This window comes from Bos grunniens, chromosome 24, assembly GCF_055505025.1.
Source record: "Bos grunniens cultivar Pamir isolate PY7600 chromosome 24, Bosgru_T2T1.0, whole genome shotgun sequence".
NCBI classification, from domain to species: Eukaryota; Metazoa; Chordata; class Mammalia; order Artiodactyla; family Bovidae; genus Bos; species Bos grunniens.
Window position 1 is genome coordinate 38859655 of NC_141188.1, and position 23239 is coordinate 38882893.

General features: G+C 43.2%; 1 protein-coding gene and 1 long non-coding RNA gene across 4 annotated transcripts in view; both read right to left on the reverse strand.

The window, feature by feature from the left end:
* Positions 1-260: 260 nt before the first annotated feature.
* Positions 261-3584, reverse strand: LOC147346092 (uncharacterized). Its single transcript, XR_015153914.1, has 2 exons — positions 3499-3584; positions 261-399 (listed from the first exon to the last, which is right to left on the reverse strand). It is a non-coding gene; the product is annotated as an uncharacterized LOC147346092 (long non-coding RNA).
* Positions 3585-6724: 3140 nt separating this feature from the next.
* The window catches only part of MYOM1 (myomesin 1), a 122357-nt gene continuing 105842 nt past the window's right edge, over positions 6725-23239 (reverse strand). For 2 of the 3 annotated variants that reach the window (XM_086373104.1, XM_086373103.1), the window contains 9 exons: positions 22555-22668; positions 21797-21884; positions 20751-20789; positions 20352-20457; positions 15143-15306; positions 13226-13262; positions 12964-12986; positions 10953-11008; positions 6725-8176 (listed from right to left, as the gene is read on the reverse strand). In XM_086373104.1, coding sequence (XP_086229230.1) covers positions 7883-8176; positions 10953-11008; positions 12964-12986; positions 13226-13262; positions 15143-15306; positions 20352-20457; positions 20751-20789; positions 21797-21884; positions 22555-22668 — 921 coding nt within the window. In that variant the 3' untranslated portion in view covers positions 6725-7882. Of the gene's footprint in view, positions 8177-10952; positions 11009-12963; positions 12987-13225; positions 13263-15142; positions 15307-20260; positions 20458-20750; positions 20790-21796; positions 21885-22554; positions 22669-23239 lie in introns of those variants that run through there. The other variant, XR_015153912.1, reaches the window with a different exon arrangement.

Genomic DNA, 23239 nt, shown 5'->3' on the forward strand with positions numbered 1-23239 from the left:
CATTGACTCAGAATCTAGCAGAACTGGGGACATCCAAGTTCTCTATTTTAAAAGATAAAGTGACTTTGCTGCTGCTGCTGCTAAGTCACTTCAGTCGTGTCCGACTCTGTGCGACCCCATGGACTGCAGCCCACCAGGCTCCTCCGTCCATGGGATTTTCCAGGCAAGAGTACTGGAGTAGGATGCCATTTCCTTCTCTGAGAGTGACTTTAGCATGAGGCTATCTTAAAGCACAAATAAAAATTTTCTATTACTCAAACTAGGTGGTTTATCATTATATTTTTACTTACAGCTTTTATCTTTCTTTGATGCCTCATATTTTAAGGCAATGACCTCCTTTAATACAGCATTAGGAGAGCACAGCAATTTTTTGGGAAATGTTAACAACCATAATGCGGCCTAGATATGAAAAAAAAGTAATGTTAAAAGCCTGAGGAGATGTAAAATTAAGAAAAAGCCCAATGGAAAATGTTTACACAAAACAGTCCAATTCTTTATAGATATGAAGCTATGCATAGAAACTAGCAAGAATTCCCTTCTTCCTGCCCTTTCTCCCCTCCCCTCCCTGCCACCCACACAGCTCCCATCTTGCTTTACCCTCCATCCACTGAGACGGAAAAAAATCAGTTCTTACCCACCCCTCCACACCCCCATTCCCACCCCCACCCCCATCCCATGACTTCCGGGAGTGCCCATACAGAGGTCAAAGCTGCCTGTGATTTTCCATTTACACTGACATGAATCTGGCAAGAAGGGAGGGGTTTCAGAGTTTGAGAGTCAGTCTGGCTTGTTGGAGAGCAGGACCTGACCCAGACCCCTGCTAAGTTGATACATGTCTGATGAATGAATGAGCAAAAAAGGTGATGTCTTGCATTTTCATTACTATAAGAAGGTGATCGCCTTCTCTTCCAGTTTTGAGACAATTTTTTTTTTCCAATTTTCATCATTCTTTATCTTTACACCTGTACAGCTGAAACTTCCTCCTGAGACTGTCCCAGCAATGAGTTGATCTGTCCTTCCTCCGCATAGTTTTCTGATCAATGAAATTAAAAAAAAGTCTTGGCAATGTGGCTCCTGGTTTAGGGTGTGTGACGAAGGGCACTTTTCATTGGATGTCCTGGGGAATGGAGACTGCACAGGGCCTATGCTGACAGCAGCCTGAGAGCAGGGTGGGGTCCTGAGGTCTGGCTGCAGCAGGGGACCAGGAAGCTGTGCGAGTGGAGAGGAGGGGAGGGGGCTGTTGGTGTACACGCCGCACCTGGACTGGAGGCCTGCTTGCAGAAGCTTCTGTGGGCAGCTCCTGGGGAGTTGGATTTGGACAACTGAGATCAACCAGGGAACCATCAGAATAGAATCTACAGCAAATTTTCATTGGCTATCAGTTTTCCATAGGGTAGTGTATATGCTTCCATACTAAAACCAGGGCTCTGCAGCAACATAGAGGGGAGGGAAGGGGAAGGAGGGAGGCTCAAGAGGGAGGGGACATATGTATAGCTATGGCTGATTCGTGTTGATGTATGGCAGAAACCAACGCAATATTATAAAGCAATTATCCTTCTATTAAAGATAAATAAATTTAAAAAGAAAGAAACAGAATCTACATAAGAAAACACCAGGGCAACAAACTAAAAGAAAAAAAAAAAGAAAGAAAACACTGGGGTTGTGGGATGGGACTCCTGGTCTCTGAAAGGAAGCTCTTTCCTCTGACCTGTCCCAGTGACGTAGTCTCAGTGGGTCCACCTCCTCACCCAGCTCAGAACCAGGTCCAGGCAGGTAGAGAAGGTGGCTTTCCTGTGATGTCATGGGCATCAGTGACCCTATTTAAGGCTGAAGTTCCGATCCTATAGGTTATGCCCTCTGTTCTTTTTAAAATAGATTCAGAGAGGGAAGGGGAAACCATGGGAACTTGAGACCAGGGGAGGGGAAAGTTACCTTCATGATTTATTCAAAGCGGGTGTATTTTGTTGCCAAAGTGTTTGGTTTGGCTTTTTTTTTCAAGTTGATCCGGTGTTACTAAACCTTAAGAGTTTTAGTGAACTGTGGTGGAAGAAGCTCAGAAACTCTTTACTGAGGTTGCTTAGCGCTATAGGATGAAACGCTTAAACCAAAAGGGCCCACCTCACCAAAATGAGCCAGAGAATGAAGGCAGTACAGAGGAAAGCGAAGACAAACAATGGAGAGACTTGAGTTCTTATAGAATGTTTGTGTCCCTGGATCCCACCGTGCCTGAAGTTAGAATATCCCCTGGACCTTTCAGTTATGTGAACCAATAAATATCCTTCTTTCTTTGCTTAAGTTAAAACAAAAACAAAACCAAGTGTTTTAGAGGCAGCTTGGTTACGTGTTGCTCTCTGCCTTTTCCAGAATGAAGAAATGCGCCCTTAAATGGGACAGCCAGGGGTGTGGACAGTCTCTGGGTGCCCCCAGCATGTGTGATCTTTGTGATAAGTACTGTGTTATTATCCCTACTTGATACTAGACTACAACAAAATATGTAAAGAAATAATGTGAAAAAGTCACTTAGATCTTCATAGCTATGAGCTGGGTCATTTTGGAAACTTTCGTGTAAGTTTTTTTAGGTTTTAATATACATATATATCAGTGGATACTTTAGAAGCATATTAAATCACCTAAGACTTTCCTTACATAATTTCATCTCAAAAGCCCTCAGCCAGAGGCAGAAAGGCAAACATCGGAAGACATGATTTAACAGTCCTTGTGTTTCAAGCATGTAATCTTCCATAAAATCTGTGGATTTTATCTAAACGTCTTAAAGTTGGTAATAGAGCAGGGCCACAGAGTAGAACATAATAAACACTTTGAGATGGTGCCAGTGGTCCTATTAATCCATAAATCTTTTCTTTTGACTCCATAGTAGTGGATACTTGGAAGTAATGAGAACATACAGTTTGAGCTAAGAACAACGCAATGTTAGTTTGTAACAGAAATGCTACATAGTACCTGGAAGTGTTCCCCTAATGCCAAAACAGTAAAGAAAATTCCTGATTCTGTGCCTGAGAGAACTGGAGCTTAACTCTTCTACTGTAGATTTGCTTTCCTAATGTAGATTTACTGATGCACCACAAAGATGGGAAAGCTTTTGTTTCTTAACATCAGTACAAGGATTCAGTGTTCCCAGTACTTTAACTCCCACTTCCTCTTCTATGGGTTGTAAGAATTCAACCCCAATAATTGTTTAAACATCATCCTCTGTTGTTTCTGGGTCATCCTTCTCATACCACTTCCTCCTCTTGCAGTCAAGTCTTTCTGCAGCTGATATTTTCTAAAAGCAATACTTTCTTACCCGACCTGAGCTTTTAGTAAACTCACAGGTTTGCCATAATGCAACCCCCCTTCTCCCCACCCCCCAAACACATCACTCCTTCTGTCTTCGGGCCGTTCCCTTTTCAGCATACACACCATCCACCCAGGTGCTCAAGGCTGAAGGTAGGAAGGTGTGTCCTCCTGAGCAATTTCCCCCAAGCTCTGCCCATTTACCTCTGAAAAGTCTTTCTGGGAAGTGCATCCTTGTCGGCCACGGCTCTCATGCAGACCCTACAAGAGCCTCCTGAGTGGTCCCGCCCTGAGTAGGGCTGGACTTCCTGTGACTAGAGGGATGAAGGGATGGCACGTTATCCTGGTGGGCCTGCACCTGTCCCCAAGCAGAGCCTCTGATGAGACTGACGCTGAAGCCTGGCAACCCTAGGGATGCCCAGGTCTGCAGGGATGGAGCACACATGCTGGGTACCAGGCCAGGTGCATTAGGAGCAAGAGGAAATTAAAAATAAGGAGAATATACTTCACATTTGCCCATTTCTGCTACCTTTCATTCTTTGTTGATCTGAATTTCCATCTGATGCCATTTACCTTCTGACTGAAGAACTTCCTTGAACATTTCTTGTAGCGAAAATCTCCTGCCAGTGGGTATCTCAGCTTTAGTTTGGAGGATAAAGTCTTTATTTTGCCTTAAGTTTTGAATAATATTTTCAGTAGGTAGAGAAGACTAGGTTGGGGGTTTTTGCTTTTCACTGGCACACGGAAGGTCCTGCTCCACAGTCCTTTGGCTTCTATGGCTTCTCCTGAGAGTCTTGTGTTGTTCTCATTTTTGTTCCTCTTATGTAACTTGTCTTTTTCCCTCTGGCTGCTTGTAAGAGTTTTCTCTTTACCAATGCTTTTCAGCAAATCCATTATGATATGCCTCGGTATTCTTCCATGTCTCTACTTAACATATTCAATCTTTCCTCTAACTTCTTGAAAATACCGTTATACAGATGTTTTAAGGTCCATGTCTGCTAATTCTATCATCTCTGTCATTTCTGGCTTTGTTTTTGTTAATTTCCTTTTCTCCCTCGTGTATCATGTTATTAGATTGTAGACATCTGCTAACTTAGATTAATGATCATAAACTATAGCAATGCCATTTCAAGTTACATGCCTGTAAGTTACCAACAAATAACACATATATACACATAGCTCATCATATTTCAAAAGCTACTTAAATATCTTTCATTAAAATTATGATTACATTTCCTGTTGGGATTACATTGTGCTTAAAAGGACTAAAAATTATTCTGAATTTTCATTATCTGATCAAATAGTATTAACTTAATAATGAATTATTCTTGATACTTCCATAATATTTGTGTATAAAGTATTTTCCCAGTTTTACTGAGATATAATGGACATATAACACTGTATTAGTTTTAGGTATGCAACATGGTTTGACATATGTATACATTGTAAAATGATAAAACCATCATAAGTTTAGTTAACCTCTATCACCTCACACAGTTACAAATTTCTTTTCTTATGATGAAGTCTTTTACCATCTACTCTCTTAGGAACTTGCAAGCAAGTAATATGGTATTATTAACTACGAGCTTCCCCAGTGGCTGAGTGGTAAAGAACCACCTGCCAAGCAGGAGGTGAGGGTTTGATCTCTGGATCAGGAAGGAAATGGCAACCCACTCCAGTATTCTTGCCTGTAAAATCCCATGGACAGAGGAGCCTTGCAGGCTACAGTCCATTGGGTCACAAAGAGTTGGACATGACTTGGTGTCTAAACAACAATTATTAACTACAGTCACCATGCTGTACCTTACATCTCCAGGACTTATTTATCTTTAATGTACTTTTCTCTTGGTTCTTAGTCATATTTTCTTCTTTGCCCTCTTTGATTGGATTCCAACTGTTATGAATTTCACACTGTTGGTAATTCATTCATTTAGAGTGTGTTGCACTTTGTCCTGACACAGCATTAGGTCACCATAGATATTTGATCCTCTCGAGGCTTACTTTCAAGCTTTGTTAGGGTGGGTTTAGAGCAGCTTTTAGTTTAAAGTTAATTTAGCCCCACTACTAAGGTGAGAAGGGCTTCCCCGGTGGTTCAGCAGTAAAAAAATCTACCTGCCAAGGCAGAAGACGCAGGTTCAATCCCTGGCTCAGGAAGATCCCCTGGAGGAGGAAATGGCAACCCACTCCAGTATTGTTGTCTGGGAAATCCCATGGACAGAGGAGGCTGGCGGGCTACACTCTATAGTGTCACAAACAGTTGGTGATGACTTTGAGCGCGCGTGCACACACACACGCGCACACACACATACACACACAATAAGGTGAGAAACTTCTGAGGCCTCTATCCATGCCCCATGTATTATAAAGTCTTTCCCTTCCGGCTGGTGGGAAGGAGAACTTTTCGCAGTCTGCATGGGCTCCTATGACTGCTGGTCCCCCCACCTCCTGAGCTCTCCCCAGAACCCTCAGAGCAGCACTCAGTCGGAGACCCATCTGCTGCAGTCCATGCTCCTCTCTGTTAGACTCTCTTCCTCCAGTGCCCCTTCCCATGAATCCCAGCCACCTCAGCCTCCTTGAACTTCAGTCTCCATCTCCTCAACTCAGTGAGTCTGACATTCTCTTTGGGTCCTCCTGGCTGGACTGCAGCCTGAACACCATCCACTGTCCATACAACAAGTCTGAACCCTCACCAGTCTCTCATTACTGTTTTCCTTCTCTGGGGCATCACACCCCTGCAAGTCCGCTAGCCAACGCCCCAGTTTTTTGTCCCGCATATATTGTGTCAGATTTTCTAGTGGTTTATGGTGGGAGAATGATTTCCATGACAGCAATCCTTTGTGGGCAGACACAGAAGTTCCTTATAGCGTCATTTACATTTGCTTTTCTGGGGCCCAGACATTGGCCATTTTCATGGGAACGCTTGGCTTGGGTTCCTACACCATGTGGTATTGCGGTAAATCTGGACCCCACGAGCACACAGCGCTGGCTTCAGGAACCCATTCACTTTGTTTTTCTCCCCAGAACTACTGCCAGGCAGATGGTAAGTTTTGTAGAGCTTCTCCATGTCAGTTGGTGATATTTTTTACTGTTCCTGTTTGTTTGTTTTTTTACTATCCCTGTTTTTTTGACTAAGCTACCTTTTGTGCATCCCAGAGCTGTGATGAGGTCTTGGTGTCCAGCTCCCCATGGCAAACAGTGTGAGTTCACGCCTTTTGTTCAGGCCCTAGGGGCTACATGTAGGTAAAATTAGTATTTTTGCATTATGAAGTCTGTTCCTATTTGATATTTACATACTGGTAATGTTTCTGATCATTTATCTTAGTAACAACTTATCTTACGATTCTAACTAAACTGTTTAATTGATTGTGATTTTATGTTGAAGTCTTACTAAGTTCATGTACAATTTGAGAACATATGAGAGAAATCAACATTTTCTATATTTATATGCTTAGTTTAATGGGTAAAATTATTTAAGTTCTTGGAAAGTTTTCGTCAGTTAAGTCAGACAATAGTGTTACTTAAAATGAAAAGCAAATATATTAATTAGAATCCGGCAGCAACACAGGAGACATAGGTTCAATCCCTGGGTTGGGAAGATCCCTGGCGGAGGAAATGGCAACACTCTAGTATTCTTGCCTGGGAAATCCCATGGGCAGAGGAGCCTGGTGGGCTATGGTCCATGGGATCACAAAGAGTTGGACATGACTGAGCAACTGAACACACACACAATTTAACAAGTTAAAGGGAACTTATGTTATTAAAACACTCTTAAAATTAATATTTCAGTGGCTAATATTTTAAATTGGAAAAATAAGGTTTTAAAGTCAAACTTCAAGGGTTTAAGGCCTAGATTTTAAAATTTATTACGTCAATATTGTTGAATATTAACTTCCTAAAGCTAAACTTTGAATAGTCTCTTCTACGGATCCTCTAGATACCAATAGCTCACTGTTTTAGCCAAAGGAATTTAAATCAGAAGACATGTTACAAGAAGCGGCAAGAAAGGTGCAGTGGAGACCACCCAGCTAGGCAGCCAAAATGGTGAAACAAGAGAAGCGCTGATGGGGGAGAGAGGGGTGGGAACTATCTATTAGGACCGGGAGGTTCCAGATCACCAGCCGCCCACAAACACACACTGCTGCCGTCACAACGCGCGACACAGACCGGCCGGCCTACCGGCTGGTCTCACTGGGACGAGATGCTGACACATCACTGACAACCGGGAGAGCCCACTGCTCACAGGCCAGCCACGTCTACACAGCTCCACAGCTCTTCCTCTGACCATCGGTCTACATCCCTCTGACTCTATTCTGGTCTCTGCCTTAAAACTGTTTCCTAACATGTATGTTACCAATGTTATTTTCTTAATACAATTTGTGAATAAAGAAAAATGAGTAAAATGTTGCTATTTGGTGCTTTCTTACATGAACAAAGATTTGACAATCCCCCCGCCACCCCCCAAAGCCGGCACAAAAATAGGGAATTGGAGGCTTCCTGGTGCTCAGCTCAAACCACCTGCACACACGTGACCCGAGGCAGCTGGCCGAGGCTCTCCCCTCCTCGGCCCCTCGGCCCCCTCGCCCTCCGGTCACTTGGCCTTCTTGTTGCCCTTCTGGGGCTCCTCTGCAACGCTCCTGGCTTCCTCCTCTGGGATGAACACGCTGACGGTGAAGTCGCTGATCTCCGAGCCATACTTGTTCTTCACGACCAGCCCGTACCTGCCCGAGTCGGATGTCCTGACCCCACTGATGGTGAAGTAGGCCGTCTTGCCAGCCTCAAACTTCAGGTTGCAGTGCTCGTCCGAGGCCAGGAGCTTCTCATTCTTCAGCCAGGACACCTCTGGAGTCGGGTCGCCCCACACGATGCACGTGAGGTTAAGCGCCTGCAAAACAGGTGTTAGGAGAGGGGAGGAGATGTATCAGATGTAACACCCACCTTGAGGCATCCTTCTGGGGGTGACCGGATGGAGGACAAGCCTAAACTTGCCGGGCCAGGCTGTGTGCACCTGTGCAAGTTACATTTCAAAATCACACTTGAGGAGGTTTCTCTGGGGCCTTGGTTTTCTGGCTTTGGGAACACTTATGATCAAAGCCCCAAGAAGGCATTTGCTTCCAGTTCCCATAAACACACCAAGGCCTTTTGCTCTAAGGTGGCATTTTGGACCCTGTCTCAGTAGAGACATCTCCTCATTGTCATCATCTCCACCTGCTCGCTTTTCCATTTCGTTTGTGTCAACAAGCCCAGCAGCAGAAGCCCCACAGCTGCTTCAATAATGTGACTCATTTTCATGTCCCGTCTTGCTCACTTTATCTCTCCCCCCAAACCCACTCAAGCTGCTGCAGTTGCAAAGGTACTCTGCCAAAATGTATTCCTCTTTCCTAATATTTTATTATATTACCATCTGTGCTGAAAGCCTCTTACTTTAAAAGATCAATGTTTAGATCTATCAAATAATAGATTTCCTTTACCAAATTTTCCCCAGTAGTAACATTTTACAAAACTACAGCATAAAAGCACAACCAGGAGACAGATGCTGATATAATGATTTCCCCTGCGTTCTTGTGCTTGTGTGCATTTAGATCTATTCGGTTCTATCACCTGTCCAGGTTTGTGTATCCACCACATCAGTCAGGATATAGAACATTTCCATTCTCACCACGATCCTTCCTGTGGTCCATTTATAACCACACACACCTCCCCACTTCCAAGCCAGTTCCTAACTCCTGGCAACCACTAACCTGTTTTCTGTTTCTCAATTATTATAACTTCCACAGCATTATATAAATAGCATCATACAGGAGGTAACATTTCCAGAGTACCTTTTCCACTGAGCATAATTCCTTGCAGATTCATCCAAATTACTGCAGGTGTGAACAATTTGTCTCTTTCTGTTGCTCAGAAGGGTGCCATGGTATGCATATACCTGCGGGGGTCACCTGGGCTGTTTCCAGTTTGGGGCTATTATGAATAAAGCTGTTATGAACATTTGTGTGCATGTTTTTATGTGAGCATACATTTTAATCTCTCTGAGATAAATACCCAGGAGTACAGTTGCTGGATGGTATGGTAAATATATATTTCATTACTTTAAGAGATTGCCAAACTGTTTTCCTGAGTAGCTGTATAATTTTAGTCTATATACCCAACAGTTGTGTAGGAGTGATTCAGTCTCTCTGCAGCTTCACCAGCATTTTTTGTTGTCACTTTTATATTTTAGTAATTCTGCTGCTGTGTCATATTTCACTATGGTTTTAATTTGTATTTCCCTGATGACCAAAGATGATGAATTTACTTCACATTTTAAGTTCCTTTTTTTTTTAGAATTTTTCATCTGAAGAAATTAATTTTTTTAAATTAATTTATTTTTATTGAAGGATAATTGCTTTACAGAATTTTGCTGTTTTCTGTCAAACCCCAACAGGAATCAGCCATAGGTATACATAATTTTTTAAATTATTCCGGCTGTGCTGGGTCTTCGTTGCTGCGAGTGGGCTTTCTCTAGTTGCAGCACGAAGAGGCTACTCTCTGCCTGTGGCGCATGGGCTTCTCATTGCTGTGGCCTCTCCTGTTGCAGGGCATGGGCTCTAGAGTGTGCGGGCTTCAGTAGCTGTGGTACATGGATTTAGTTGCCCTGCAGCATGTGGGATCTTCCCGGACCAGAGATTGAACCTGTGTCCCCTGTAATGGCAGATGGATTCTTAACCACTGGACCACCAGGGAAGTCCTAAATTCCATTCTTGCATTTTTTTCTTACTGAAGTCCAGAAGTTATAAGAAAAAGAGCAGGGCTCACCATATACATGGAAAAGAATACCCTTCTATCTGGAAGGGCCTTGTTGCCTTTTCCATAAGAGTATCATTTAGAATTGGGTAGATAAAAAGAAATTTATTTTCTTTCCATGATTAATTAGAACTTCTTATTGAATTATTCTGCAAATGCATTTCAGGAAGAAAAATATGAGTCAAACTACTGCCACTAAGAGAAACTATTACCATTGAAAAAGGGAACAGTAACCCACTCCAGTTTTCTTTCCTGGAGAATTCCATGGACAGAGGAGCCTGGCGGGCTACAGTCCATGGGGTCACAAAGAGTCATGACTCAGTGACTAACACTTTCACTTTCACTTTTTTCAGGGATGAAGAAAGTGAACCCAGGTTACACATGACATTCACTGCTCTTCAGAGAGATTATTATGGAGCAAACAAATATCAGTTTAAAATCAAATAGAAATAAGTCAGTTTTCTGCTATGATGGAGCCTATAGAGATTCACAGCACATTTCCCTTCAAAGATGAGGAATCCCATAGGTCAGCCCACTTTCCACTAGCATTAGGGGTTGCTTCTTTCTTCAATTATGTTTGTTGTATAGTTACGATTGAACATTTTCTGCTTCTCCTGATTTTAAAGGGACATCACTTCTGGAAAGAGACTAAGAGGTCTGCACATGCCACATTAAACAAATGAACATCCTGATGCTTGGCCTACAAAACATCTTCAGATGAGTGGAAAACTGCCTACACTTTGAACCTTGTCTGTGGCTATACTGAAGTCAGGCATGAGCAGCCATGGCATATGATGAAGATGGTGGGAACCAAGCCTGGGGCACGGGAACACCTTTCCAGTGTGGAAGAAGTGGGGACAGGAGTGCCTCAAACTTACCTTGCCCTCTTGGATGGTGACCACATCGGGGAGGCCACCCACCACCCGGGCGCGATCTGTAAGCACAGGCATTTCTGGTTAATCACTGAAGCCACACGCACCAGCCATCACACGCACAGAGCCACCCAGCGGAACTCATGGTCCTACTTAGTTTCCTTCTCCTTATAGTCATTGTATACCTGCTTTCACTGTGCAAAATAAGCAAATGACCCTGCAGTTTCTGAACGTTCATCTCCTTCACACACAGGTGCCTCTATCTGGACCTGAGATCACACCACGATCGGCTCTGTAACCCCAGTGGCTGTTCTCAGCCTGGGCCTCCTGCAGCTCAGTGAGCTCGGCTGGTCAGAGGGGGCAGGGCAGAGTGTGGCCTCTTCCATGGGCTCCCCTCTGATTCAGAAAAGCTGCATAAGTGGAGGCTGTGTGCCAGGAGGTCTGGAGGCTGGAGAAGACATGGGCTTTCCTTGAGGCCTTCCCTAAAGACAGTCCCTTTCTCATTTCTGGGGAGTTCTTCAGATGTTCTGCAGGGCCCCTTTCTATGACTGAGGGGACAGGGGTAGGAGGGATGCTGAAATCCAGGGCTGACACCCCCACCCCCCGCTCCGCCAAGCTTTGTGCTGAAGCTATGACAGCCTCGGTCCCATGGAAGGACGCCTTTCAGTAATTCATTCGGCACTAATGCAGTGGCACCACTCTCTCCTTTTCAGCCTGCTTTAGTAAATGTGTGACTCTACATCCTTATTTCTATTATACATTCCCTTCTCCACTAAGTCAGGCTAAAGCTTTGAATGAGTCTCGACTGCCTTTTGCTGTTGATTCCATTGCATGTAACACCACCTGTGGCCCCAACCCACTGCCTGGCCCCCTGTACCACTTCCTGGATGGTACTAGGTGAGTCATGTCAGTATGGGGACCTCAGTCTCCTCATTATGGGGGTGGGGCTTGCATTAAACCCATGGATATGAAGCTTGTCTACTCTGCTCCCTGGTGTACCTGGGATTCATCCTGACTTCCGTGAAGATAGCTTGGCCCTCACCTGTGTTATCGGGTCCACGTGGAAGATTTTGTTTGAATTAAGTGTTCTGTGCAATTATTTAAGAATAGGAATCTAGACAGGCTCTCAGGTCTCTTCCAGCTCTAAGATACTGTGGTCCAGAGACCTCAGGAAGGAGCTCATGGAGCAGAGGGAGGGTCAGGCTTCTTGTCCACAGGAGAATTCAAGAGAGGGGATAGACGGTCAGCAGACAGTCTCACTCCTCCTCCTCCTGGTTCCCGTCCCTGAGTTCAGGATTGACTCTACAACCACAACCTTCAATGGTTTTCAAATTCTGCTCCCACCCTGAGAAAGAGCCTGAATCATCACGATGGTTTATCCGTAGATCCTGTAGATCCTGTAGATCCCAGGATTCTATAGACTCCTCTGTGTGTGAAGCACAGTTGAGAGGGGTCGGGAGAGAGCACACTTGTGCAGACACAGGCTTGACCGCTGGGTCAGGGTCACTCAGCCTTACTTGGTCTTTCAGAAAAATGGGACCACTTGTTGGGGGACCAGCTATAGTGATTTACATATCAATCTACAAGTTTCATTAATATTTTTTCTTTTCCTTAACATATTGGCAGGGCCAAAAAGCTTGTTCAAATTTTTCCATTACATCTTATGGAAAAATCCCAAAGGAATTGTTTTGGCCAACTCAATATATACACTTTTCTGACATAGGCCGCCTGCTGCAAGCGATGAACAACCTACTGTGTGATTTGCAGCCCAGAGATTTTTCATGTTGAGGCTGGGAGCCATTCTTACAGTGTAACCTGAGACCTTCTTTTCCAGACAGTCTTACTCAAGAGACTAAAGGACAACACATGCGGAACACCTAAGGTTTTAAAAATATACATAGAAATGAAAGAAAAGGAAAAAAAAATGCTTTCACTCTCCTCCGTCTGCAGTAATAATAGAAAAATAAAGTTGTATTTTGAAGCCACACTAGGAATAAACTCAAAGGGGTTTACTTACTTTTCTCGGCGATGGCAGCTTGTCTGTGGTTGAGAGAAACGAACAAACATGCAGACAAAGAAGGGTTTTGTTTCAGTGTTGCTGTCAAGTAGCCAACCCGACCGCATTTCTGTTTCCGCCGCTCAGCAAAGCAGCGGGAAGTGCTGCTCCGCTTGCATTTGCCCCAATTCAGGACCCTCTGTCCCGCTGACTCAGCCGGGGAGGAGCACGGGTCAGAGACAAGGGTCCTGTGGGGGCGTCGTTGGGAAAGCGGGGGACTTACTTCAATCTCTGGAATTCCGCAAAGGCTTCATCGTAGGCTTGAAGAGAAAAAAAGAGAAGTTAGAATTTTCTCACCCAGAACTGGCCACACACAGGGGCCTACAAGAGCTCACAATGTGAGCGCAGTGTAATCAGTCCAGACCTGACATGGTGGGCTATGAAGGAGGCTGCACCCGAGCAGTCCCTATGACTCAAAGGCTTAACAAGAGAAGCAAATACTTTCTAAGCAGAAAGCATGAAATAGTGGATTTTAGAAGCTCTCAATTCAGTGAGAAGACTTCAACCCTCCAAACAGAAAAGCAAAGTTTCACTCAGCCAAAGACAGAATGGGATGAAACTGTGCTCAGTGCTGTGTGGCAGCCTGGATGGGAGCGGGGTTTGGCGGGGAATGGATATATGCATACGTATGGCTGAACAGCTTCGCTGTTCACCTGGAACTATCACAACATTGTTTGTTAATCGGCTATGTGCTAGTCACTCAGTTGTGTCCAGCTCTGTGTGACCCGTGGACTGTAGCCTACCAGCCTCCTCTAGAGGTTCATGGAATTCTCCAGGCATACTGGAGTGGGTTACCATTCCCTTCTCCTGGGGATCTTCCTGACCCAGGGATCGAAGCCAGGTCTCCTGCATTGCAGTCAAATTCTTTACCATCTGAGCCACCAGGGAAGCCCCCAGTACAAAATAAAAAGTTTTTTTTTAAAAAAAGAAGGAATGGGAAGAAAGGTCTGTTTCAAATATGGGTTGGTTCTGTTAAAAATCCTGAGTAACAGAAAAGCTTTCCTCTCATTAAATCATTCTGCACGTCACAGACAGTTAAACACTCTGTTCTGTGGTCCAGCCCGTCCGTTTGCAATTGATCACAGCGTGTGCCAGTGCTGGCCTGAAGCACTGCTTCTATGCTATGCAGGAGACAAAATAAAAGACATAGAAACAAAGAAATGAGAGTTCTAAAATAATTTTTTTTCGAGCCTACAGAGTAAGGGACTTTGAAGATGTCAGGCAAAAATACAGCTTCATTTTTGAATCTTTCTCACCTGGTCTTTAAGTTCCCCTGAGGTCTGGGAATTGTAACATTTTACGTCTAGAAAATATGTACATAAAACCAGTCTGCCCCCTTTTATAGATGGGAAAAATCAGCACAAAGCCAGGCTTACAGGCTGTGGAGGTGGACCGCTGGGCTAAACAGGCTACTTAGGGCTGCTCTTCTCGCTCACATCACACACGGAGACAGCCTGGCTGAGCTCGTGCGTTTCCTGCAGGGGACCATGCTGGTCAAACAACCTAAGGCCTCTTGTTTGAGAGGGATTTGAGAGTTGGGTAGTTAAACGAGCTTCAGTGGGCAGAGAGTAAAAGCAAATCTAAATAAGTTTTGAGTGGGATGAACTGGGAGAGTAGCATTGACATACATACACTACCCAGGGTAAAATAGCCAGTGGGGACCTGCTATAAAGTACAGGAAGCCTCCATCCTTTTAAAAAAAAGCCCACATCTTTCACAGTTGATGCTTTTGAATTGTGATGCTGGAGAAGACTCTTGAGAGACCCTTGGACAGCAAGGAGATCAAACCAGTCAATCTTAAAGGAAAGCAACCCTGAATATTCACTGGAAGTTCTGATGCTGAAGCTGAAGCTCCAATGCTTTAGCCACTTGATGCAAAGAGCTGACTCATTAGAAAAGACCCTGATACTGGTAAAGACTGAGGGCAGTAGGAGAAGAGGGTGACAGAGGATGACATGATTGGATGGCATCACCGACTCAATGGACAGGAGTTTGAGCAAACTCTGGGAGGTGGTGAAGGACAGGGAAGCCAGGCATACTGCAGTCCATGGGGTCACAAAGAGTTGGGCACAACTTAGCAACTGAACAACAGCAACAGCAATCTCCACTTTAGGTTCTAACCTGCAGAGCACCCGTTTACCTTGTCCAGAAAGGTCCACCATCTTCTGGTGTCCGGTTTTACCGTCAAAGAGCTCCATCACGTACTTGCCCTTGTCGTTGGGGGTGGGCTCGTTGATCTGCAGCCAAATCTGTTCTCCGGTGACCCCACTCTTAACTCTATCTGAGTACTTAATAGCAGTCCCACTGTTTTGATCAAAAGGAAACCTTGTTATCAGAGGCTTTCATCCAGAGCTTACCTTTACTTTGTCTTGTATTGAAGGTCTTATCATCAAGTTTTACAGACTTTCAAAATAACATGAGATCCTCACATGCTCTTCTGCTTCAGAGACATTATGGGCCCTGAATCACAGAACAAGGATTCCAAGGCCTGGAGTGGTGGAGTGCGGCAGTCTGCACACTGACCTCCCAATAGTGGTCTTGGACTCAGATTGCAGCACCAGTACTTCTCAGGGGTATTAATCATCTTTGTTTCTGCTTGGTTTTATTTGTAGGACTAATCTTTAAACAGAAAAGGCCAAACTCCGCATATTATTACTGCACATCTCACACAGATGGTCTATGGCTATAAATGGGGTTTTTACAGACTAGTTAAAAACAGATCTAAGGAGGTTCATCTGTGGCTGATATCTACTGACACACGTGGTTACAAAGCTATTTAAGACAAATGTAAATATGTGCTCAGTAGTCAGGCCAAGAATAAATGAGAAGCAGAGTTGCTGTCAAAATGAATGAGGCACCTACTCTGACCCTGGATGTGTGTCTCCTCCTATTCTGTAGCTGGTCATATGCAGAACCGCACATCATCTTCTTTACAAGACAATAAAAGCAAATAGAGCCCTTGGATCTGACAGTCTACAAACACTACTGTTAAAGATGAAATATGAGAAGAAAGGTGGAAGTAGTGTACTCTCAGGGGCTTCCCTGGTGGCTCAGATGGTATAGAATCTGCCTGCAACACAGGAGATCCAGGTTCAATCCCTGAGTCAGGAAGATCCCCTGGGGAAGAGAACGGCAGCCCATTCCAGTATTCTTGCCTAGAGAATTCCATGGACAGAGGAGCCTGATGGGCTACAGTCCTTGGAGCTGCAAAAAGTCAGACACAACTGAGCAATTAACACACACACACAATATACTCTCAATGATGTTAAACTCTATGAAAAGTTCATAAACATGTGAGGAAATAGAAAAAAATAAGTCGTAGCTATAGATCTTCCTTGAAGAAGGCAATGGCACCCCACTCCAGTACTCTTGCCTGGAAAATCCATGGACAGAGGAGCCAGGTAGGCTACAGTTCATGGGGTCGCTAAGAGTTGTGAGAGAGTCATTTCCTAGGCAGTTTGATAGGGAGTCTAGGGGTCCCCAAGGAGAGAGGGGTCTGGAATTCTCAAGGAGGAAGAAAGGACAAACTTTTTTTCTTTCTCCACATTCCTTAGGATTATATAACAATAATGTATCCTGCCTAAGGACAGTCTTTGGATTCAACCTTCTGTTATCTTAAAATGTTAATTATGGGAGTAGACCTGGTCTTTACAAGGATGTATCTTGCCTGAGGACAGTGTTATCTTAAAATGTAAATTATGGGAGTAGGTCTGATGAGGTCTTTACAACCTCCAGACATTCTTTGGATTATATAACCTCATTGTTAACACTAGCAAGCGGGTACTCTTTCTGCCTCCTTCTGATGCCTATGTCAGAAGCTTTCTCTATCTCCTTTATACTTTAATAAAACTTTATTACACAAAAGCTCTGAGCAATCAAGCCTCGTCTCTGGCCCCGGATTGAATTCTTCTCCTCCGGGGGCCAAGAATTCCAGTGTATTCGCGTGATTCAACAACAACCTTTCAGTTGGACATGACTGAGCGACTTCACTTGCACTTTTCACTTTCATGCATCGGAGAAGGAAAAGGCAACCCCAGGGATCCAACCTGGGTCTCCCTCCTGCATTGCAGGCAGATTCTTTACCATCTAAGCCACCAGGGAAGACCAAGAAAAAATAAGGTACTATACAAAACTACTTTTTTACAGCAACAATTATGCATGGAGAAAAGACTGGAAGTTTCCTCAAAATGTTCATACTGTGGCTAGGAAAGCCATGGGTGGTATCATATTATAAACTCTTTCTAATTTTAGTATGATGGTAAATATATTTTCTAAAACAAACATGTATTATGTTTGGGGTTGTAATAAATAAAATGAACTTAAAAAAATAAAAAAAACAAAAATCTCCATCAGAAATTTCAGATTTCAAATAAACATTCAGCATTTTTCTTATATACCACATTCTTTAAAAGATATTAAAATTAAAATGTCATAAAATATAGGGTAAAGGAACCCATCTGTACCCATAGACTTTAGCCTGAGCAATATATATATGTATATGTCCTAAAGAGTTAGAAAGGCAGACAGTTCTCTGCTTTGCTGTGATAAGTCTTGAGTTCTTTAATCTCTGGCTAACATGCATAATGGGCTTCCCCATAGCACAATGGTAAAGAATCTGCCTGTCAGTGCAGGAGATGCAAGAGATATGCACTTGATCCCTGGGTCTATAAGATCCCCTGGAGAACAGAATGGCAACCTGCTCCAGTATTCTTGCCTGGAAAGTTCCATGGACAGAACCTGGTGGAATACAGTCCACAAGATCCCATAATAGTACCTTACATCTGTAAAGCATGTCACGGTTTTCAAAGTGTGATTAATTCTCTTATTGAGTCCATCAGTGTTATGAGTTAGAACAGGTATTACTGCTTCTATTTTATATGAGGGAAACCTGAGTTTCAGAAAATTGGATGACTTGCCTAAGATCCAAGGGAAGAGAGGAGCAAAGTCAAGATCCAAACCCATTTTAAGGTGTTTTTTTTTACATCACACCACATACTTACATAAACACAGGGAGAGCAATCGGTCCTTGGTTCCTGAGCCTTTTACAGTCACACGTCTGTGTGCACACAAAACACTCATGTAGCTGACATACCAAACGATGTATGAAGCTTATGCCTTACTAGTCTGACAGCAGTTTCCTTAAAACCCAATGTTCTAATTTTGGGGAACATGTAATTCTATTAGAGATGATGTAAAGCCTTTTGATTCAATTAATCTATCTTCTCTTATTCTTCAGACGGATATATTAGAATGCCCTAGATGTCACAGAGGAATTTCCTAGAATCTGATCTATTTTACCTTACAATCACTTTCCTAAAATGTATTCTGTGAGAAATAGAACAAAGGAATGAAACTCCAGGCATTCAAAGTGGAATTTTACTTGTTTTCATTTTTTTAAAAAGAATTCAGGAAATCAATAGTAATAACAATAAACCTAACAAAATGCTGTTCTGCATAAAAGTAAAGTCATTTTCAAGAAACAAATGAATGCTTCATGGGACCCAGTTCTGGTGAAATGTTCAATCTAGACGTTTAATGAAACTTGAATCCAGAGTAGTGCTGTGATGGAGGAGCTCTGCAGCCAGGCTTCCTGGTTTCAGCCCTTCACTTATCACAGAGTTGATGACCTCAGGCAAGTCACCTCCCAGAGCCTGAGCTTCCTAGTCACTAAAGTGATAAGTACCCATCTCACTGAGTTTGAATATTAAATGATTTCATACCTCTAAAGGGCTTGGAGCAATGCATGTCCACTGAGAAATGGACTATTCTTGCCATATTAGTAAACAAGGAAGTCACGCCTTGAGTGATCACAGCCCCTCAAATGTGAATTTCTGAGCCCAGAGGGCACCCAGGAAGGAGAACAATAACTGGGATCAATACCATGAGGCTGCAACCACTCCCTACAGGTGAGCCCTGAGGGGCTCAGGATGTGAAAAATGCAAGATACTGCCCCCAGATAGCTGAGATACATATGAAAGGAATGATTTCAGTAAGCCCAGACTTGCACCTTCCCATATAGAGAAAAGCAATGAATTCCTTAACTTGAGACATCTGGTTTTCTTAAATTTACAAAAATACTTTTGATGTTCAGACTACTTTCCCTTTGTTGCAGACATCTATGTAACCTGACTTCTCCCCCCACCTCCTCAGAACAGTTCTCTCAGGGCTACTTGAGAAGCTGCCTCCCAGGCTTAAGTCCTAAAAATTTGCACCAAATAAAACATAACTCTCAAAAAAAAAAAAAAAAACATAACTCTCAACTTTCAGGTTGTGACTGTTTTTTAAGTCAACACCACTGAAGGGAAGCTCTAAGTACACAGTTGTTTGACTCCTCCCAGGGACCCACAGTAACCTCTGCTCGGCAGGCTGCACCAGGACTTTGGGAACGAGTGTCCACTGCACCCCAAGGGTGGGTGAAGGTGGATGTGCCTTACTGGTTTCTGCGGCAGCCTGCTGGCCTCTCAGCTCAGGAAATTTCAGTGAAGCACAGAGGTCAGGGATCCTCTCAATGGTGTCAATGGGAGGCCTGGTTTGACTAAGAAACCTACTTCAGGCCTTGGAATCCCCAAGAAGAACTTGAATGAAATCCCTCCACAATTGCACAAAGGAAGCCTGGGATTAGAATGGATCTTCAGGCTCAATCTAGTTCAAATACACATTCCCAGAGTCATCTTGAGATGTCCAAAGCCTTCTGAGAAAACATGCTAATGCCCCACTATGCCAACTGCTACAATGACAATGATGATAAAATCGGGCACCTCTTTGGATCAGGCTTCTGGGGTCAATGAGCTTTAAGTCACACAACAGGAAACGTGGTGCAGCCTGCTGCAGTTTTGTCCAGAGCACAGCATAGGTTAGGTGTGCTTGGAAAGACCAGATAAGAACCTGGCAAAGCGTGATTGTGTGGAGGTGGAGGTAATGTTACAGAGGCATCTACAAATTGTGATTTGAGAAGGGGGTGACAGAGGATGAGACGGCTGGATGGCATCACCGACTCAATGACAGGAGTTTGAGCAAACTCTGGGAGATAGTGGAGGACAGAGGAATCTGACGTGCTGCACTCCACGGGGTCGCAAAGAGTCAGACACAACTGAGCGACTGAACAACGACAGATCACAGAGACAGATGCTCCAAGCCATGACTGGCCTCACCACGTCCATGCTAAGGGAGAGTGCTAACCTCACACTGAAGGGATGGCCTGGATGTTTCTGTCCTACATTTCTCAACATCAGACTTGAGAAGTAAGCAGACTCCTTACCTGAGTGCAAGAGAGGGCTGTTGTTTGCTCCAGTCCTTCCTCTGAGTGGAGAAAGGACTTCTACACAGCAGTTAGGTTTTTATTCACTTACTTGTGGGACCAGTTAACTTTCAGATCATCCACGTAGTAAGTAACAAAAGAGTACAGCCGGATGCCCTCAGCTGTGCTCTGGATCTTCAGATCTGTTGCAGACAGAGCTGCAAGAAGAAAACACATATTTAACACACCTGTAAGCCCATCCCAGTCTCCCCAGGTGGCTCAGTGGTAAAGAATTTCCCTGCCAATGCAGGAGACACAGGTTCGATCCCTGAGAAGGGAAGATCCCCTGGAGAAGGAAATGGCAACCCACTCCAGTATTCTTGCCTGGAGAAGTCCATGGACAGAGGAGCCTGAGGTGCTACAGTCCATGGGGTCGCAAAGAATCAGACACGACTGAACAAAACCAAGCCCACCCCAGAGAATAAGGAAGTATTGCCTTGTGAGAACTTACCTATTGTTTTACATACTTCAGTCATTAGCTCTTTAAAGGCTGTGGAAAGAGATTCATAAAGCTTTAGCATAAACATGCTCAATGTCAAGTTCAATCTCACATAATTAGTTACATACACTCTCAAAAGCATCCTGTCACAAGATGGACTTATTGACCAATTGACAATACAAGCTCAAAGAACTCAATTGTTATCAAGTTTTAAAAGATCTCTGCTCCTATTTTGATATTTTTGTTCCCTCAAATTCTTTGTAAACTGTCACCATATTTACATTCTAGAGAAAGAGTCACCGTGAGAATCCCAGGAATATTTTTTGCTTTAGAATTCCCTTCTTCCTAAGTCCCAGGAAGGCTTCGTTTACCTTAGAGGAAGTTTTCTTATCTGTGGTATCAATTCATGGTGAATTAACCATCTGAGTTCCCTGATAGTTCTCACCCTAATTAATGCTTTTTGCCAATAAACAAAAAGCACATTTAGTCCTGCCTCCACCAAGAGTGGGAAGGCAAAATTGAAGTCAGACTTCTGCTGTTCGTCAGCAATGTTGTTAAAGATCTTGCTCGGGAACAAAACTGGAAATGTGGGCGTCCCATGTAGGTTTTCTTTATCATGATATAATTGTCATCAGAGGCCTTGGGAAAATGGAAATTGTTTTCTTGCTCTGCTACTAACTTAGAGGATTTGCGTTCCATGTATAACCTTTCCTGCCACCTTTAAAATAGTGGACTATTTTGAGACATGTTTTTCATGGTAGTATTTGATCCTGAAACAGTCTTCATAGGTTTGAAACAAAAATGATGATTGATATTGAAAACAGACCTCTAGTGAATTGTCAACTATACATTCTCTGAGGATCAAAACTACATTTCTGACTTGAAAGGAAGACTAAAAGTGGTTTTTGTTTTTTAATAAAATTCGCTCTGCCGTAATGGCAATTAAAACGAAACCTATGGACAAAAGACGAGCATGACTTGAATCTCCCAGCTCAGTCTCACTTAGAATTCTGGTCACTGGTGTATGGAACACACGGAATGGACCCTGGTGGACTGACCTTCATCCACAAGCTTCAGTCTGCTCTTATCTTTTCCTCTGTCGTCTTTCAGGACAACTTCATAAATACCAGCATCTTTCTTGGAAAACTAAGGGGAGAAGAGATAGACCAGATTGCAGCTTGTTGTAGCCTCAGGATATGGCATTTGCATTTTTCAGGGCCCATGATTTATAGAACTGCCATCAAAACACACTGAACAAGCATTCAGCCATGTGAGCAATGACCAGTTCCCAGAGGGACTATCCATCAAAACTGGCTAGCCAGCAGCCCCGAGTTTTCACCCTCTAAGGTGACAATTGACTTGAGGCTTAAAGTCCTCACCCTTTGCTCTGCCTTCATTTTAAAAACTAATGAGCACATGTATTTGAAAGGCAGCTTCTTTTAGACAAAAAGTAAATAAAAACCTATACAGAAATAAATACTATGTTTGATTGTCTCTGTACCTTTAGGGAACAAGTTGAAGCTGAAGAGCAAACAAAGAACAATTTGCTTAACCGCCCTGCCACTCACCCATCTATGAGAAAAACTAGCTCAGAGAGGCAAGAGTTGTGTGTCCTGCCAACACTGTTTGGATGTCTGACAAACCCTCACTTATCACAAAGTGAGAGAAGCTTTGTGTCTTTACTGCTTGCTTTTTGGGTGACGTCAGGGCAAGGATCTATGCCCAGGGCAAAGGAACACATAATCTAGTCTCTGTATTTTGGAAGAACATGGGGTACAGAAGTAATACGCTGCATTTTATATTTATAGCCACCTACCTCTGTTATAAGGAGGGTACATATGCCATCCTTAAAGTCATGCTTTTCATCCACTGAAATCTCCCTATCATCTTTGTACCATACAATACTAGTCTCTTTCTTAATATTCGCCACCTAGGAGGAAAATAGTAGTTATACTTCTCAAGATAAAGGAATGCTATTCTTATGAAATTAAATAATTCTTAATGCAGCATTGGATATAAGAAAAAGTAAAGATTTCAAGAGAAATCAACTGAAAGCTGTTTTAACTGTTAGAGTTTAGAATAAAATAGATACAAAAGAATAAAAGTAAATCAATAGCATCTTTATTTCCAGCAGAAAAAAACAGACTTTAAAATCATCTCATGGACAAGAAAGCATGAAAGAAAGTGAAAGTGAAGTCGCTCAGTCATGTCCAACTCTTTGTGACCCCATGGACTGTAGCCCACCAGGTTCCTCCATCCATGGGATTCTCCAGGCAAGAATATTGGAGTAGGTTGCCATTTCCTTCTCCAGAAGAAAGCATAGAAGCATACAAACTAACATACAGACTTAAGTAAAATATAAAAATTTAAAATCTGAAGGAAGACAAATCCCATTAGATTAAAATAATAGTCTGTGTCACAAAAACAAATGACTTTATCAAGGTATCAGAATGTAGAAGCCCCTATCTATAACTAACTACTTTTGTAAGATAAATGAAGCT